Source organism: Chiloscyllium plagiosum, chromosome 9, assembly GCF_004010195.1.
Source record: "Chiloscyllium plagiosum isolate BGI_BamShark_2017 chromosome 9, ASM401019v2, whole genome shotgun sequence".
NCBI lineage: Eukaryota > Metazoa > Chordata > Chondrichthyes > Orectolobiformes > Hemiscylliidae > Chiloscyllium > Chiloscyllium plagiosum.
The window spans coordinates 72660758-72680766 of record NC_057718.1 but is presented as its reverse complement, the minus strand read 5'-3'; the positions used below and the strand labels follow the sequence as shown (position 1 = coordinate 72680766).

General features: G+C 41.9%; 1 protein-coding gene across 16 annotated transcripts in view; it reads left to right on the top strand.

The window, feature by feature from the left end:
• dop1a (DOP1 leucine zipper like protein A) overlaps positions 1–20009 on the top strand; it is a 377089-nt gene that overhangs the window by 187622 nt on the left and 169458 nt on the right. For all 16 annotated transcript variants that reach the window (XR_006312556.1, XR_006312558.1, XR_006312557.1 and 13 more), the window contains one exon: positions 15453–15727. Coding sequence is in view for 13 of the 16 variants with exons in the window: in XM_043696201.1 (XP_043552136.1) it covers positions 15453–15727 (275 nt within the window). In the remaining 3 variants the exon portion in view is untranslated. The remainder of the gene's footprint in view (positions 1–15452; positions 15728–20009) is intronic.

Below are 20009 nucleotides of genomic sequence, written 5' to 3'. Positions count from 1 at the left end.
CCTTTCTCTTATTAAAACCTTTTTAAAATTCCTGATCTATCTCTGTCCTTTTCCGTAATAACACTGAATCTAACTAAACTGTGATCACCAACCCTGATACGGTCAGCCAATGTCACTTCACCCACTTGGCCATTTTCATTTCACAAAACTAAATCCAAAATTGCATCTCCTGTCATTGGGCTTGTCATTATAAAGAAGAAATTCCTGGACACAGTGCATGAATTTGTCACTGTCAATGCCTCTTACATTGTTTGAAACCCAGTTGATATTGGGATTGTTGAAGTCTCTTACTGTATTGCTCTCTTCCTACAGGCAGAAATTTGTCTACACATATGTTCGGCTATCTTCCTCTCACCATTTGGGAGTCTGTAATACACTCCAAGTAGTGTGACTGCTCCATTTTTATTCCCAAAGTCAAACCACAAAGCAATATTTGCTAACCCATTTAATATATTATCCCTTCTCATGACTGTAATTCTTTAACCAAAACCCTGTTCCTGCTACCCTCCCCCTCCTGCCTGAAAACTCTATACCCAAGAGTATTGAACTGCCAATTTTGCCCCTTCTTTAGCAAAGTTTCTGTTATAGCAACGTCATTGTACTATCATGTGTCTATCGTGCTCTTAGTTTTACGGAGGATAGTAGACACCTGGAAAACTGCCAGAGGATGTTGTAGAAGCAGATACAATGGAAAAGTTTAAGATGCATTTAAAGAGACACATTAATAGGCAGTGAAATAGTGGGATATGGACCAAGTGTGGGCGATGGGATTAATTTAGAATGGCATTATGGTTGGCGCAGACATGGTGGGCTGAAGAGCCTGTTCCCGTACTGTACTGTTCTGTGATCAACTTTGAACCAGTGACAGTAAAAGAACAGTGAAATTGTTCCAAGTCAGGTCAGTGTGTCATGTTGTGGGAAACTTTGGTGTTCCCATTCTTCTGTTAAGAAGAAGAAGGAGGAGGAGGAGGCTTATGTGTTGATGAGGCAAGATGGTTCAGATGCAGCGATGGAGAGTTACAGATCAGCAAGGAAGGATTTAAAGACAGAGTTAAGAAGAGCAAAGAGAGGACACGAGCAGTCTTTAGCAAATAGAATAAAGGAGAACCCTAAAGCTTTCTATATAGGTATGTGAGGAATAAAAGGATGATTAGGGTAGGAATAGGGCCAGTCAAAGACAGAAGTGGGAAGTTGAGTGTGGACTCTGGAGATCGGAGAGGTGCTAAATGAACATTTCTCATCGGTTTTCACTCAGGAAAAGGAGAATATTGTAGAGGAGAAGAATGAGGTACGAGATATTAGACTAGAAAGGATCGAGGGTAGTTACGCACAGTTGTTATCAATTCTAGAAGGAGTGAAAGTAGACAAGCCCCCTGGGCTGGATGGGATTTATCCGAGGATTCTCTGGGAAGCTAGGGAGGCGATAGCAGAGCCTTTGGCTTTGATATTTGAGTCGTCATTGTTTACAGGTTTAGTACTAGAGGACTGGAGGATTGCAAATGTTGTGCCCTTGTTCAAGAAGGGCAGTAGAGAAGACCCAGGTAATTATAGACCAGTGAGCCTTACTTCTGTTGTAGGAAATGTTTTGGAAAGGATTATAAGAGATAAGATTTTTAATCATCTAGCAAGCAACAATTTGATTTCAGATAGTCAACATGGTTTCGTCAAGGGCAGGGTAGTGTCTCACAAACCCCATTGAGTTTTTTGAGAAGGTGACCAAGCATGTAGATGAGGGTAGGGCAGTTGTCGTGGTATAGATGGACTTCTGTAAAGCCTTTGATATGGTTCCACATGGTAGGCTGATGGAGAAAATGCAGAGGCATGGGATTGAAGGTGATTTAGCAGTTTGGATTAGAAACTGGCTTTCTGGAAGAAGTCAGCAAGTGGTGGTTGATGGAAATTATTCAGCCTGGAGTCCGGTTACTAGCGGTGTGCCACAAGGGTTGTTTTGGGACCACTGCTGTTTGTCATTTTTATAAATGACTTAGACGCAGGCATAGGTGGATGGATTAGTAAGTTTGCAGACGACACTAAAGTCGGTGAAGTAGTGGACAGTTTGGAAGAATGTTACAGGTTGCAGGGGGACTTGGTTAAACTGCAGAATTGGGCTGAGAGGTAGCAAATGAAGTTCAATGCAGTTAAATGTGAGGAGATGCACTTCGGGAAGAATAACAGGAAGGCAGAGTTCTGGGTCAGTGGAAAGATTCTTGGTAGTGTGGATATGCAGAGGGATCTTGGAGTCCATGTGCATAGATCCCTGAAAGTTGCCACCGGTGGATAGTGCTGTTAAGAAGACATACGGTGTGTTAGGTTTCATTGGTAGAGGGGTTGAGTTCCGGAACTGCAACATCATGCTGCAACTGTACAAAACGCTGGTGCGACCACACTTGGAATATTGTGTACGTATTTCGGGAAGGATGTGGAAGCATTGGAAAAGATGCAGAGGAGATTTGCCAGGATGTTGCCTGGTCTGGAGGGAAGGTCTTATGAGGAAATGCTGAGACACGTGGGTCTGTTCTCATTGGAAAGAAGGCGGCTAAGAGGGGATTTGATAGAGACATACAAGATGATCAGAAGATTAGATAGAGTAAATAGTGAAAGTCTTTTTCCCAGGATGATGACGTCTGCTTGTATGAGGGGGTATAACTACAAATTGAGGGGTGATAGATTTAAGACAGATGTCAGAGGCAGGTTCTTTACGCAGAGAGTGCTAAGGGCGTGGAATGCCATACCTGCTAAGGTAGTCAACTCACGACATTAGGGAGATTTAAACAACCCTTAAATAAGCACATGGATGATTTTGGGATAGTGTAGGGGGACGAGCTGAGAATAGTTCACAGGTCAGCGCATCTATGTTCTATCTTCTCTTGACCCTCTGGGTGGTAGAAGTTGAAGTTTTGGAAGATGCTGTAAAAGGAGTCTTGGTGAATTACTGCAGTGCATGTTGTAGGGAGGTGATATGGGTGAGGCTGGAGTAGTGTACAGATGATGGAGATCAAGTTTGATTTGCAACATAGCCTGTAAATCCTGCATGAAATAATATGCTCTAACTTGTGTTTCCAGACATTGATGAATGTACCATCAATACAATGGTGCAGATTTATTAACAGGCTGCATACTTATAATTAAAGGTTATATTTGCAGATGGCATTCTGGCTTTAACATCAAACTATTGCAAAAGCATAATGTAAAGTAATAGGAGAAACTGGAGCACCTGGCATCTCTTATTTGCCTGCGTTTCTAATAATGTATTCAATAATATTAGCAAATTATTTGTTCACAGCGCTATGTTTAATGATATTCATATTGAAAGGCTATCTGTGAGGGTGGAAAAACTGCTGAGTTTGAAGGAAAGTTGGGGGTATACGAGGAAGGCTTTGAAGTAGAGAAAGTCTAAGTTGGTCCACGGTCTCACAAAAGACTAAAGGGCTTGATTGCAGTGTTGTGAGATCACCCTGGTACTGGATGTAGGTGGGAAGAATTGCAGGTAGGAAAGATAAGGATGAAAACACCTGTAGAAGAGCCTGGACATCACAGCAGGAAACAGGTTTAGAACAGCAATATTAAACAATTGAGCCCCAAAAGTCTGTTGAACAATTATGCCTCAACATATGTGATGAATTGCTCAAAGTCATGATTTACTGGGTTCTGCACTTGAAATAAAGGCCTTTTATTCCTGGAGTCGTCACAAAAAATATAGATTTCAGAAAGTGCACAAAATTTCCCAATTTATTTGATTTTCACACCCGGATTAATGGAAAACATGGACCAGGTTTCTGTACTTAATAGGAGTTATTATTTATTACACATAATTCAATTTTGGCTGTGGGAAAAATGTTATAAACAGTCAGCATATAACACAACTATTCAAAACCGTAATCACCTTTAAACTCCCCATTGCCCTCACACACAGATTCATGGATTCATACAGTGCAGAAATGGCCCTTTGGCCCATCAAGTCTGCACCAAAATAACAATCACTAAAGGTGAGCTAATCCCCATATCCTGTACTTGTCTGATCTCATTGAATTTATGATATTTGAAATTTTCATTCAAATGTTTTTAAAAATTGCAAGATTTCCAGCCTCTATTACCTTCCCAGGTAGTGCATTCCAGATTTCCAACACCTGCTGAGTGAAAACATTCTTTTCTCAAATCTCCTGTGAATCTCCTGCCCTTTTGCCTAAAGTCTGCTTTCTCATGATTGACCTCTCAACCAGGAGGAACAGCTGCTTTCTATTCACCTTGTCCAAGCCCCTCATAATCTTATACACCTCAACCATATCCCCTCTCGGTCTTCTCTGCTCGGAAGAAAGCAATCCAAGCCTATCTAGTGTCATCTTATTTCTCCTGGTGAATCTATTCTGTACCTCTAGTTCTGTCACATCCTTCCTGCAGTGAGGTGACCAGAACTGTACATAGTGCTCCAGGTGTGGCTTAACCAATACTCTGTACAACTCCAACAGTACCTTCTTGCCCTTATACTGTGTGCCACAACTGATGAAAGCAAGTCTCCCATATGCTGCCTTACCTGTCCTATTCCTATGCTCTGCTGACTTCAGGGATCTGTGAATCCCTCTATTCCTATAAGCTACCCAGTGTCCTGCCATTCATTAAATACTCTGTCGTCTTGTTTCTTCTTCCAAAGTGCATCAGCTTGCATTTATCTGTGTTAAATACCATTTGCCACTGGTTAGCCCATCTGACTAACCCACTTCTATCTTCCTGTATTGTACAACCACCTTCTTCACTATTATCCTCTACCATGAATCCATTGCCAATTGTTGGGAAAAGCTCACCGTGTTCACTGTTGTTCTTTTAGAAAAGAAAATCTGTCATCCTTAACTGGTCTGGCCAACATGTGACTCCAGACCTTCAGCAACATGGTTGACTCTTAACTGCCATGTGGGCAATTAAGGGTGGGCAATAAATGCTGGCTTAGCCAGTGATGCCCTCATCTTGTGAATGAGTAAATTTAGTCTTGGTGTCACCTGCAAATTTGCTGAATATTCCCCTCACATTTTCATCTGTATCATTTATGTATGTGACAAACAGTAAGGGTCCCAGTACTGACCCTTTTAGTACACCACTAGACACTGGCCTCGTCACTTGAATAGCCTTCTGTCACTACCATTTGTGTCCTGTTACTAAGCCAGGTTCTGATCCATCTCACCAAGTTATCCGCTTTAACCTTCTCAATCAGTCTCCCATGTGGGACTCGTCAAGAGCTATGCTAAAATCCAAATGAACTACATCAACTGAAGTTCGCTCACCCCAAGCACTTGATCACATTTTCAAAGACTTTTAACAAATTTGCTAGACATCATCTCACTCTGACAAAGCCATGCTGACTATTCCTAATTAACCCATGCCTTTCCAATTGGGTAATAATTCACTCCTTCAGTATTTTCTGCAATAGTTTCTGTACCACTGCTGTTAGACTCACTAGTCTGTAATTTTGCTGTTTCATCTCTACCACCCTTCGTAAAAAGTGGAACAACATTAGCCGACCTCCAGTCCTCTGGCAATTGCCCCATGGCCAGAGAGGAATTAATTTTTTTTGTCAGAGCCCCTGCAATTTCCTGCTTCACTTCTCATAAAGGACCAGGATGCAGTTCATCCGGACCAGGGGATTTGTCCATTTTTATGTTTGTGGGAGCCTCCAAAAGCTCCTTATTTCCTAATTCAAACTGTGCAAGTGTCTCTCTCAGTCCTTTTTCCTGAATTCTGTACTTACATTCTTTTCAAGACTGAAGAGAAGCATTCATTCAATACCTTTCCAGTATCCTGTGGCTTCACACACAGGTTGCCCCCTTAGTCCCTAATGGGCCCTACTCTTTGCCTGGTTAACCTCTTCCCTTTCATATACTTATAACATATCTTAGGCTTCTCCTAATCATGTACACAAGTATTCTTTCATACTCCCTTTTGCTCTTCCAGTTGCTTTGTTAAGTTGCCTCCTGCATTTCCTGTATTCCTCTAGGGTGATAGCTGAATTGCTCCCTTTGGACTTGCTAAAAGCTGTTCCTTCTCCACTACTCAATTGTCCTAGACATCTAGAGTTCTCTGAACGTATTGTTCCTACATTTTCCTCTAAAGGTTGGATCTGTACTTTTCCCAAGCTCCTTTTTAAATGCTCCCTGATTGTTCCGGTATAGACTTATCCAAAGGAGCTGTTCCCAGTCTACTGTGGCCAGATTCTGCTTCATTTTAATAAAATCTGCCTTCCCCAAATCCAAAGACGTCTTTGCAGGCCATCAGAACAAATTAGAACGGTATCATGTTGCGGTGTTTATCGCCTAAATGTTCCCCCACTATCACACATTTGTCTGGCTTCCTTCCCGAGAACCAGATCGAAAACTTTGCCGTTCCTTATTAGGCCTTCTGTGTATTGAAATGAAAAACTCTGTTGGGTACATTTCAAGAAATCTGCTTCCTTTAGACCCTTAACACTATGACTATCCTGATTTATGTTGGGAAATTTGAAATCGCCTAGAACTATAATCTGATCATTACTCTGACAGACCTCTGTGAACTATCTACATGTTTGGTCCTCTACTTCCCACTGACTCTGAGGCCCTATATTACGTTCCCAGTAAAGTAGCTGCCCCCTTAACATTCCTAACCACAAAGCCTCATTTGGGGACCCTTCCAAGATATCATCTTTCCTTATTGCAGTAATTAACTCATTAATTAATAGTGCTACGTAACCACCCTTCCTATACTCTACTGTGTCTTTCCTAAACATTCTTATGCCCCGAAATGTTGAATTGCCAGTTCAGCCCTTCCCTCAACCATGTTTCTGTGATGGCTACAATATCCTATTTCCATGTGTGAAGCCATGCCATTAACTAAATAGTCTTACCTATTACACTCCAAGCCTTAAAGACTATCCAGCCTTCTGTACCCCCTTGACAACCAACACAGCTGAGCTCACTGTTACTCGCATCCTTTGCTGTAGCATGATGTGACTCTGTTTCATCAATATTCTGTCAGAATAATTTAAACTCAGCAGCACGAGCAAACCTAGCTGCACGGATGTTGGTCCCAATGTGGTTCAGGTGCAGAGTCCTCTTTGTTTATGCTCCACCTTCCTCAAAAATGGTTCCATTAATCCAGGAATCTAAAACCTTTTCCCTTGCACAAACCTTTGAGCCATGCATTCATCTGTCCTGGTTTCCTATTTCTAAACTCTGACCACTTTGTACCAGAAATAGTCCAGTGATTATGACCATTGAAGTCCTACTTTTTAATCTGCTGCCTAGCTCCCTTGATGTAAGACCCTGTTAGGGTTTTTTTAATGCCACACTTGAAGTTCAGTCTTGATGTCAAGGTAGTCACTTTCACTGACCCTCCAGGATTAAGCTCTTTTGTTCATGTTTTAACCAAGATGGGAATGAAGTCAGGAGCTGTGTAGTCCTCATGAAATCCAAATTGAGCGTCAATGGCCAGATTTTTCCTTTGCAAGTGTCACTTGCTAGCATTGTTGATCATCCCTTTCATCACTTTGCTGATGATGGACAGTTGACTGATGGCGTGGTAAGGGGCTTGGTTGGATTTGTATAGGACTTACCTGGGCAATGTTCCACATTGTCAGTAAGTGCCAGTGTTGTGTCTATACTGGAACAGCTTGGGTGACAGTGTTATGACATGCTAATTTAAACCCGACACATAGAGAAGTTCACCTCGTGCTGTAATCTGTTAAATTTAGAGAGGCAAAGAACTATCACAGATGTCACTATTTAAAGTAAAAATTAATAATTTTATTCTTTAGGTCCAACAGAGAACATTAAACCAACAGCTATTTACAACTCCTTTCTCCCAAACCTATCTTTTACCTTCCAATGTACAATACTGGTCTGATAAATTCTCTTTAAAATTTACAGCAAATCACTTTCAAACCCAGTTGTCATTTTTAGATGTCAGCCTTTCTCTGTAGATTTCTTTAGATTGGCTTTTGTGTTCAGCTGCACAAATTTCTTAATTATCCTATATGACTTCTTAACCACTTTACCTACCTGTTCCACCCACTTAAGGTGGGCATGTATTGCAAATAAAAGCTGATATAAAAGTTATGGCACTCTGCACCAATAAAATGAAGGTTGTGACAAAACTATTAATTTTAATTCCAGATTCTTCCCTCCATTAATCTATAAGAGGGATGACCAGTTAAGACGGGATTCCACATAGATTCATTTGTTCTGTACTGTCTAATGAATATTTCCAGCATTTTTTGTTTTATTTCATTCATTCAATATTTTTTCTACGCAGCAACATTTGTTAAAGATATGAGCTACTTATAATTACTCACCATGTAACTATTCTCAGCCTCAACATAATTCAACTATCAGCATCTTTGCAGGCTGAAAGTGTTTGATGGAGTGTTACTATTGAGGAATGGATATATTGCATCAATGGTGGACAACTGTCATAGTTCATCAGTCAGGACATTGTGGTCACAAGCTTGATAGTGACCTCGGCACAAAATTAGAAGGAACTCTGAAGATTACTACCTCCGTAACATTCATCCACATTCTTGGATTCATTTTTTGTGGGTTTAGTTCTGTGTAAATTTTATTTTGAAATGCAACAAGACCAGAGTCCTTTCACATAAGGAAACCATTAACTTCATTTATGAAACATTATACTTCACTTTCATCTTGCAACAAGGATGTGACAGCAAGAACATGACACTGAATTATTTCCTGTGATGTAGATTGTGTCTTATTAGGACATCACAGACTGTAAACATGTTTGCAACACATGCAGGTTATGAGGAAAAGCACCTGCCATTTTGGAGCAACAGAGACAGGGCAGAAGTTGGACATATCAGTTTGCTACAATGCAACTCCATACAACCATATTAAGTTTGGATGAACTCTGTGTTAGAAACAAAAACCTAATAAAAAGTCCTAATTGTTCCAATAAAAGAACTATAGTCATCAAAAGAAAGAACAATTCTTGGCACCGCCTTCAACTTTCCTAAGAGTTATTTTTGAAATGTGTGCAAGTAGTGATGGATAAATGTGATGTTGATTAGATTAGATTACTTACAGTGTGGAAACAGGCCCTTCGGCCCAACAAGTCCACACCGACCCGCCGAAGCGCAACCCACCCATACCCCTACATTTACCCCTTTAACCTAACACTACGGGCAATTTAGCATGGCCAATTCACCTGACCCGCACATCTTTGTGACTGTGGGAGGAAACCGGAGCACCCGGAGGAAACCCACGCAGACACGGGGAGAATGTGCAAACTCCACACAGTCAGTCGCCTGAGTCGGGAATTGAACCCGGGTCTCTGGCGCTGTGAAGCAACAGTGCTAACCACTGTGCCACCGTGCCGCCCCAAATGTTGTGCCATTAATAAAGCATTGAACAAGCAATATTCTCCTTGTGAAACCGACCTCGCTGCCCTGCAGAAGCAAAACAAAATGCTACAAGTTGCTCCCAATATCAAGATAGGTCCTGCTGGACTACTCATGCAATGTTTCCACAAATCCCACCATCGTTCACTTCATTTAAACTCCTCGAAGATTCCACCCATAATATATTTGGAAAGGGAATAATTTAGAAAGGCAGCTAGTTTGAGAGCCAAGAAAGGAAGCTGAATAATCCACAGCCCAGTAAGAATGGGCCAAGGTACAGAGAAGCATTCACAAAAACTTACACAGCGAATGGACAATGAACGGTCAATTCAGTAACCGATAGGAGGAGATTCTCTGAACACATCCAGGCTCATTGCTGGTAGAATATAATGTAAAATCAAAAAACAGACTGGAGCTTCTGCAAACATCTTCAGCCAGAAGTGCTGAATGGATGCTCCATTTCAACATCCTCTTATGAAACCCAACATCACAGATGCCAGTCTTTTGCCAATTCAGTTCAATCAATGTGATATCAAAAAAGCCAAATACATTGGATGTGCAACAAAGTCTATGTATCCTGTTGTCCTGAAGGCTGAGTAGTTTGCTTAAAACAATGGTCTGTTTAAGGTTTGGCAGCTGTTTACAGGCGAGAAGTGGAGGCATAGGGAAGACCTTGGTAAGGTGCTCATCCTCATTGCAGGATGCGAAGAATGGCATAGTTTTTCTGCTCTTGGGAAGTATTGGACGATGAAGAGTACCCTCTAGGTTGTATCCTGTGTTTCACTCCTGGGGTGGTCACTACAGTTTTATGACATGGCAAGTTGGAACTGGCAATTGATGAGTTGAGCATCGCATCCTGTTCTTATGACAGCGTCCTTCAGATGTCCGTCGCGTTATTCCTTATCTGAACAGATCTGTGTATGCTTAGGGCTTGTCCATAGGGGCCAGCTGTTTTAATATGTTTAGGATGGAAGCTAGAGAAGTGCACCATTGTGAGGTTATCTGTAGGCTTGTGGTAAAGTGAGGTACTGATGGAGATTCGCCCTTGATGGAGATGTGCGTGTCTAAGAATGAGACTGGGCTTTTTTCTGTGCTGTAGACTCCAAGGTTTAGATTAGATTAGATTACTTACAGTGTGGAAACAGGCCCTTCGGCCCAACAAGTCAATACCGACCCGCCGAAGCGCAACCCACCCATTCCCCTACATTTACCCCTTTTACCTAACACTACGGGCAATTTAGCATGGCCAATTCACCTGACCTGCACATCTTTGGATTGTGGGAGGAAACCGGAGCACCCGGAGGAAACCCACGCAGACACGGGGAGAATGTGCAAACTCCACACAGTCAGTCGCCTGAGTCGGGAATTGAACCCGGGTCTCTGGCGCTGAGAGGCAGCAGTGCTAACCACTGTGCCACCGTCTAAATCATTAATCTAATGACATGTTCCTGTGGGTTAGCATCTATCTTGTTGATTGCCAGAATTTCTTTGAAATCGTAATTTTCCAGCTTTTAGAATTTGTTTCTATTATTGGGAAAAATGGTAGATCTTGTGGTGCAGTTGACAGCATCCTTATCTCAAAGCAAGGAACTGTGTATTCAACTCCCACATAAGGCTTGATCACAAAGGGTATGTTCATAATGTGGCCAGACATCATCAGGCCAATCCCTCCAGTATGCCCACGGCAAACAGTAAGAAAGGGAGTGTCTCCTGGTACTCTTAGTCAGCTATGTTTAATGCAATATGGCCCTTCCTCAAGCTATAGCCTCTCATGACAGGATGGTGACGTGTTCTAGAGAAAAACAGCTATGGAAAAATGCATAAATGCATGCCTGTCAGCCTTGTATGCCACAAGGTGTACAGAAAATGAGCGAGAGGATTAGGAAAAGTCCATTGACCTTTTTGGCAGCGCACTATGTACCAGGTAGCCAAAATCAAATCAATGTTAGTCTTTTGATACAAAATTTAGCCCACCAAATTTGATTAATTCTGGGCAACCAGTTCCTCAAAGAAGCATTGTTGTTCTTGAAAATCTGAATTAGATGAATGAAACTGTTCAAACATTTAGCATTAAATGAGAGGTTTTTTTGGATGCCATGTTTACAGCCTCCTGCCTCCCCTGTCTGATCTCTCGGCCAAATGTAAAGGACATTATTTCAAAGAAGAAGAGGAACATTGTCTTTGGTGGCCTTCATCCCTCAATTACATCCCTAAAATAGATTATCTAGTCTTTGTTTGCAGATAATAACTCATGATAAAAGTATGGGTTGCTTACTAACTGTAGAATTTTTCTCTTGCCTCAGCATTACACATCTATCTGCTCCATGGCACTTAATGAACTCAGACTATCTGCTATGTTTTCTACATTATACTAGTGATAATATCTAAAACAGATGTTTGGCTCTAAAGCATGTGTTAATACAAGTCTTTGAAGACTACTTAGGTTACAATTCTGCTCATTTTTTGCTTAACAAGAGTTGATGAATTTGTAAGAAGTAGATATCACAAGTGCAGATTGTCACTTTATTTTGTCCTTCGTGCATTTTCAATGTAAATTTAGAATCATCTTATTTGTTTATTTTATTGCCCATCCCTAATTACCTGGTGGATATGGTGATGAATTGCCTCTTGAATCACTGAAGTTCTTGTAGTGTAGGAAACCCACAGTGCTGTTAGGAAGGGAGTTCCAGGATTGCAGCAGTGAAAGAGCTGTGACATTGTGTTGCAGGCTTGCTGTAGTGTTTCAGTGAGCCTCAGTGTAAACTCGAAGAACTGCATCTCATTTTCCATTTGGGAACCATGCAGTCTCTCGGACTCAACATCAAGATCAATAACTTTAGAGCCTAATTCTGTCCTTCCATGTTTCTTTACCCACCCAACACCCTGATCCTGTCATGACATGGGTTGCTTTCAGCACACCCAACCTTTCTCACCTATTCTTAGTTCTATTATCCCATGACATGAGTTGCTTTGAGCACAGGCTATCCATTCTGTCCTACTGTCAGCTCTCATTATTATTTATTCAGATTCTTTTCTGTCCTGGCTGAGTATTAATGATCCCCTTGTCTGCCTATCCCTTTCGTCTCTCTCGCTCTCTCTCGCGCTCTCTCGCGCTCTCTCGCGCTCTCTCGCGCTCTCTCGCGCTCTCTCGCGCTCTCTCGCGCTCTCTCGCTCTCTCTCCTTGTCTGGGCTCCATCTCCACCCATCCACTTACGTCACCCACCCTGTCTTCAGCATAAATAGCACTTGATCCTAGCTGCTATTAGTTCTGACGAGTCATTAGACTCAAAGCTTTCACTCTACTTTCTTCCCAGAGATGCTGTCAGACCTGCTGAGTTTCTGTTTTTGAACAGCAATATACTTCCAGGTTAGTATCTTGTGTGACTTGGAGGGTTTTTTGCAGATGGTGGTAATGTTCCTGTGCACCTCCTGTCATTTGCCTTCTAAGTGGGAGAGACCACAGGAAGGTGCTGTCAGAGGAGCCGTAGTGAGTTACTGCTGCACATCTTGTAGTTGCTATACACTGCTGCCACTATACATCAGTGCTGAAGTGAATGAATATTGGAGGTGGTGGGTGTGATGCCAATCAAGTGGATTGTTTTATTCTAGATAGTGTCGGGCATAAGCCCTTCTTAACTTTCCTCATTCCTGAAGAAGGGCTTATGCCCGAAACGTCGATTCTCCTGTTCCCTGGATGCTGCCTGACCTGCTGCGCTTTTCCAGCAACACATTTTCAGCTCTGATCTCCAGCATCTGCAGACCTCACTTTCTCCTTATTCTAGATAGTGTCAAGCTTTGAGTGATGTTAGAGCTGTAATCATCCAGGCAAGTGGAACGCTATTCCATAATAATCCTGACTTGTGCCTTATAGATAGTGAACGGGATCAGAGATATAGGAGGTGAGTTTCTCAGAGTTCCGTACCTCTGACTTGTTCTTGTAGCCACCGTATTTATATAGCTGGACGTTCAGTTTCTGGTTATTGGTAAGCCCCAGGATGTCGACAGTGGGGGGGGGGGGGGGGGGTTCAGTGCTGCTGATATTATTCAATATTGATGGGTGATGGTTACATTTTATCTTTGAAAATGATCATTACCTGACATTTGTGTGCTGTTGTTACTTTACACTTTTCAACCCAAGCCTAGATGTTGTCCAGGTCTTGCTACATATCGACACTTAAGCAGTTGAGGTATTGTTACTGAGCACTATTTAATCATCAGCAAACAACTCAATTTCTGAACTTATGTTGGAGGGAATGTCATTGATGAATCAGCTGAAGATGGTTGGGCCTAGGGCATTACCCTGAGAAAATCTTTTACTGATGAACTGTGACTGAGATGATTGACCTCCAAAAACGTTCCAGTCTTCCAGCTTGGTATGACGCCCCCCAGCAGATGCTTTTCCAGTAATTTCCAATGGTTATAGCTAGGGCTCCTTGAACAAGTTAATCAAGTGTAGCCTTGTCAAGACAGTTACTGTCACCTCTCTTCTGGAGTTCAGGTAATTTGTCCTCTGTCGGGCCAAGTCATAATGAGGTCAGGAGCTTCATGGCCTTGTGGGACCCAAACCGAGCGTCAGTGAACAGGTTATGCTTTTGCAGGTGGCACTGCTGTTAACCCTTTCTGTCATTTTGCTGACTATAGAATAGAATGATATGCAAGGTTGAATTTTTTTCTGCTTGTATATATGGCAAACCTGGGCAATTTTCCATATTATGGATAAATCTCTGTTGTAAGCTGTATTGGGACAGCTGAGGGGTTGCATGAATGACCAGCTCTGGAGCACATGTCTTCAGTATATTGCTGTGATTTTGTCAGGGCCCATAGTCTTTGCCGCATCCAGTCCCTTCAGCTATTTCTTACTATAATGTAGAATAAATAGAGTTGGGTGAACACTGGCATCTGGGATTTTGCGGACCTCAGGAGGAGGCCGAGATGGATCATCCACTCTGCAGTTCTGGCTAAAGATGAATGCAAATGCTTAAACCTTTTGCACTGATGCAGCTTCTGTCTCTAGTTGTTTGTTATTATTATTGTAATTGCACAACTGGCTGTGACAGCATTGCTGAATTTAGATCTGACCTGATGGTTGTGGAATCCCTTATGCATGTTCAATGCAAACTGTTTAGCACACAAGCATTGTAATTTAATCATTTTTAGGTATCTCTGGTTCTGCTCTTGGCAGGCCCTGTCATACACTTTTCATTTAACTAGGGTTGATCTCCCACATTGATGGTAATGGTAGAATGGGGACATTTCAGGCCATGAGATTGCATATTATGGTTAAACACAGTTCTGCTGCAGATGGCCCACAGCACCTCATGGATGTCCAATTTTGACATACTAAATCTGAAGTTTGTCTCATATAGCATGCTGGTAGTGCCACACCACGTATTGGAGGGCATCCTCATTGTAGAGTTAAAACTCCAAGTAAGAATTGAGAATATTACGATATGATATTAAAATTAGAGCAACTTCATTCATGGTGAAGGAAGTAGAAGCCTGGAATGGTCTTCACCATATAGCTATAGTGCTAAGAGAAAACAGTGTTATAATTATGTGTAAAGATCTAGGAACTGAATGTTACATGGATATGTATTCGGAGGTATCACATTATTTTCACGCTACAATTATGTACTGAATAGCAATATATCAGTCTTTCATTCCATTTGCCTCAAACTAGAAATACACTTGTTGAAGTTTCAGCATTTTGAGCCTGAAGTATAATTATATCTAACTAAGCTTCTTTTATTAGATATGTTCATTTAAAGGGATATAATTCATTGGTGGAGCAGGCTCATGGGGTTATTCTTAAAAGTTACTTTCTGATATTGCATGCAGAACAGCAGATTGTGTAAATAAGATATACCTTATCCATTGTATTATTTTTTTGTGGAAGGGATAGGGTTTTGCTATTACCTAGGCAGTTGTAAGTGAGCAAGAATAATTATAATTGCTTGTTATATTTTGTTCATGTGCCAGTTCAATATATGTGACAGTAATTCACAATGTTAGTTTGCAGTTTTTGGATTGTTTATTTAAGGTTTCTTTAGTAAGCTTGAAGTTTTCATTTTGATTTCTTTAGATTTTGATCAGGTAAAGCCACCAGTCTGGCTCCAGACCCTCATGACTGCCTGCTGTTTTGCCAGTGATTTCAGCATTCAGAGTATTGCCATTTCATTGATACTTGACTTAGTTGGTCTAACTCAGTCGGTCGCTGCTGTTAGTGGAGAAAACCTGAAAAACCTTGAGTCTGCACAGCCCAGAAGTCCAAACCAGGGAACAGTAGCCGTTGTCATCATGCCACCAGTTACACAAGAAAATCTCACGTATATCACTCAAAAAACCGAATTTTTCAAGGTGAGTACAAGAGAACACTGGTTCTGGTGAAAGGTTACAACCTGAAACATTGACTTTGTTTCTCTTGCAAATTTCTGTCAGAGCTGCTGAGTATTTTCAGCATTGCTATGGTTACTATTTAACTACCTGATATAATCATGTAAAAGCCAGAGCCCAAATGTTGAGCCAAAAAGTAGGGGGCAACTGACACAATTAGTATTTTTTGGAGGGATTAAATCCATTCTTGCCTATGGTTAGGCTATTTAACTTGTCATCAAGTTCCAGCAGGAGACCCCATGAAATCTTGGATTTTTGTTGCAACACAAAATTGTTTTTCTTCACAAATTTGGTAATCCATGTAGAGCTTTGTTTAAAATCTGCAGTGCTCAACATTCCTGCTTGTTTCAGGGCGAAGATTCTGATAGGGTCAGTTTCTCAGGAATCCTTTTTGGCAATTTTCACTGACTTCATTTTCCTGTTGTGGCCACATGCTAGGTTTTCCTCTGTTTGCAAGTTTACTCTTAGGCATTTGCCTAAGCTGTGTAGAGAATTTCCTCCAAGCGCTAGCATTTTTCTCCAATCTCTTAAACCTCCCAGCTGCTGTGCAATTATTTGTCTGCTTTGCAATCTCGACAACTGTAAGCTTCATCTGGACTGTATGTCTCTTCCTTAGTGATTGCATATTGTCATATTAGAGTGTGGGATTGGTGGCAATGCAGTACTCATGACTGAGGTGGTAACTTTGACAGTTTGTGTCTACATGTGCTGACACATGGAGTGGAACATCCATCTTCAATGGAATCATATAGGTTACAGCACATGAAAAGCCCCTTCAGGGTCAAAAACAGCCACCTCACCATTCTAAAACTGTTCTGCAGCACTTGGCCCATAGACTTGTGTGTCTGGCATTGCAAGCATATATCTAAATACTACTTAAAAGTTATGATGGCTTTTGCTTCTACTGCTCTTACAGGTAAAGAGTTCCAAAATCTTACAACCCTATGGCTGAAAACATTTATTCTCACGTCCCGTGTAAACTTCTAAGCCTTAACTTAAATCTGTGCTCCCTGGTCATTGATTCTTCTATCAAGGGGAAACATTTCTTCTGACCTACCCTGTCCTGTTCCCTCATAATTTTATACTTCTCAATCATGACATCTCCCCACCCAGCAAATCTCCTTTGCTCCAAGGAAAATAATCCCAGACAATTCAGTCTCTCTTCTTTAGAATTCGAATTGGCTTCATTGTCACATGTACTCATTTGGGTACAGTGAAAGGTTTACAAGTCGCCACTTACAATGCCGTCTTGGAGTCAAAGATACCTAGGTACAAATTCTTAGGGGAAAAGGAATTAGAAAAATAAAGAAATAAGTTCTGAATAATTGTCCTTCCAACCCAGTCTACACTAATACTTAGCCTCTAGACGGCTGGCCCTTGACACCAGACAGCACTGGGCTTCATCGCGAGGCTGGGAGACCACTCTTGAATCATCTTGAGGCCGGAACTCCACGCTGGGTCAAGAGACCGCCACGTCAGGTTACCAAAAAATTGCTGACCCATGCCGGGAGACTGTCACGCCAGACTGAAAGGCTGCCATAGCGGGGAGAGGGTGGGGGGTCAGGGCAAGAGATCTCTACGCTTGGTGCATGCTGAGGCCAATAGTTCAGGACATCACTGAGTGGAAAGAAGGTAAAACAAACACAAAAGAGGAAAAAAAAAAGAAAAGAAACGAATGCCAGATGACCTCCAGCTGAGGAGTCCAACTCCACCGCCATCTTGGAAAAGGCCATCTTAAGTTGGAAGGTGTCATCAGCAGTTCTACCAAGCAGTAACCTACTCAGCAGTAACCTACTCACTGGCAACCAGTTTGGGTTTCATAGAATCATAGAACCCCAACAGTGCTGAAGAGCATCCCACCCTGATCCACCCTTCTATCCAATCCCCGTAACCGTGCATGGGGTTTTCAGCATGGCTAAACCATCTAACCTGCACATCTTTGTATTGTGGGAGGAATCTGGAGTACCCAAAGGAAACCCATGCAAACATGAGGAGGATGTATAAACTCCGCATACATAGGTGCCCAAGGCTGGAATCAAACTTGGGTCCTTAATGCTGTGAGGCAGCAGTGCTAACCATTGTGCTACCATTTTGCGAGGGCTGCTTGGTACACCCTTGGTTCAAACATGGACAAAACAGCTGGATTCCAGAGATGAGGTGAAACTGGCAGCCCTTGACATCAAGGCCACATTCAACCGAGTGTGGCATTAAGGAGTTCTAGCAAAACAGGAATCAATTGGTATCATGGAGCAAACTTTCCACTGGTTAAAGTCATACCTGACACATAGGAAGATGGTTGTGGTTGTTGGAAGACAGTCATCTTAGCTGTAAGACATCTCTGAAGGAGATGGCCCATCCATCTTCAGCTGCTTCATCAATGATTTTTTTCTCTATCATAAGGTCAGCAGTGGGGATGTTTGACAATGATTGTGCAATATTCAGTACTATCTACATCTCTTCAGATACTGTTCAGATGTGGACAATACCTAGGCTTAGGCTGTCAAGTGGCAAGTAATATTCATGCACACAAATGCCAGGCTCTGACCATCTCCAAAAAGAGATAATCTAAACACTGTCCCTTGACATTCAGTGGTATTACCAATACCGAATCTCTCACTGTCAACCTCCTAGGAGTTACAATTGACCAGAAACTCAACTGGACTCACTGCATAAATACAGTTACTACAAGAACAGATCATGGCTCGGAAAACTATGACAAGTAACTCACCATCTAACTCCCCAAATCCTGTCCACCCTCTACCAAGGCACAATTCAAGGGTTTAATGGAATACTCCCAACTTGCCTGGATGGGTGCAGCTCCAACAACAACCATGAATCTCCACACTGTCCAGGACAAAACAACTGACTTAATTGGCACTGTGTCCACAAGCATCTGCTCCATCTACCACCAATTGTCAGTAGCAGCTGTGTGTACAATCTGCAAGCTGTACAGCAGAAATTCACCAATGATCCTTTAACACCTTCCAAACCCATGACCATTTCCATCGAAGGACAGGGGCAGCAGATACATAAGAACGCTACCTCCTGCAAGTTCTGCTACGAACAATAACTATCCTGACTTGGAAATATATCACCGTTCCTTCACTGTCACCAAGTCAGAATCCTGGAATTTTCTCTTTAGGTTATTGCAAGTCAACCTACAGCCTGTGGACTACAGCAATTCATGACGACAGCTTACAACTATCTTCTCAAGGACAACTAGGGACAAACAATAAATGCTGGCCAGCAAGTGACACCCACACCCCATGTCGCACAAGTGAATTAAGAAAAAAAACTAAATCTCTGCAGCCCAGGCAACATGGTGATAAATCTCTACTGCAGCCTCTCCAATCACATTGCCCCACTAATATGGATTCCAGAACTGCAGGCAATATTCTAGCTGTTGCCAAACCAACTTTTTACAGAGTTCCAGCATAACCTTCTTGCTCTTAATACCGTGTCTCAACTAATAGAGGCAAATATCCCAGACACCACTTTAATTTTTTTTATCTACCAGTCCTGCAACCTTAAGGCACTGGTTGGCATGCACAGCATGGTCCCTCTGATCATTGGTGATTCCCATGGGTCCAACCCTTCATGTATTCCCTTGCCTGTGTGTATTGCCTGTCACTTATCTGGATTGAATTCCATTTGCCACTGATCAGTACATTTGACCTGCTCAACAATAACCTCCATGCCATAAATAGCAAGGGCCCCAATACTAATCACTGTGACACCACACTGGTCACAGAACCACGCTAGACCATCACCACCTGCTTTCTACCACTCAGCTAATTCTGGTTCCATTTAGCCAAATTTACTTGGATTCCATGGGTTCTTACCTTTGCTATCAGTCTCCTGTGCCAAGAGCCTTGCTAAAGTTAAATACACTTACCTCATCTACATACCTGGTTCAAGCTTTGAAACATTTAATCAAGTTAATCAGATGTGAAGGTTAGACTGGCTTGTAGTTTCTTGTTTATCCTTGCTCCCTTTGTCAATAATGGTACTACATTGGCTGTACTTCAGTTCTCTATGGCCAGAGAGAAATTGAAAACTATTGCTAATGCCGGTGCTATTTCTTCTCTCTCCTCATGAAACAGCCCTGGGATACATTTCAGCTGGCCTTGGAGATTTTTCTTACTTTAAACATGCCAAATATCCAATTTTGCTTTCCTAATTTATTTTCAAGTTTCTCCTTGCACATTCAGTACTCTTCCAGGGCTTCTGCTGTTTTGAGGTCTTT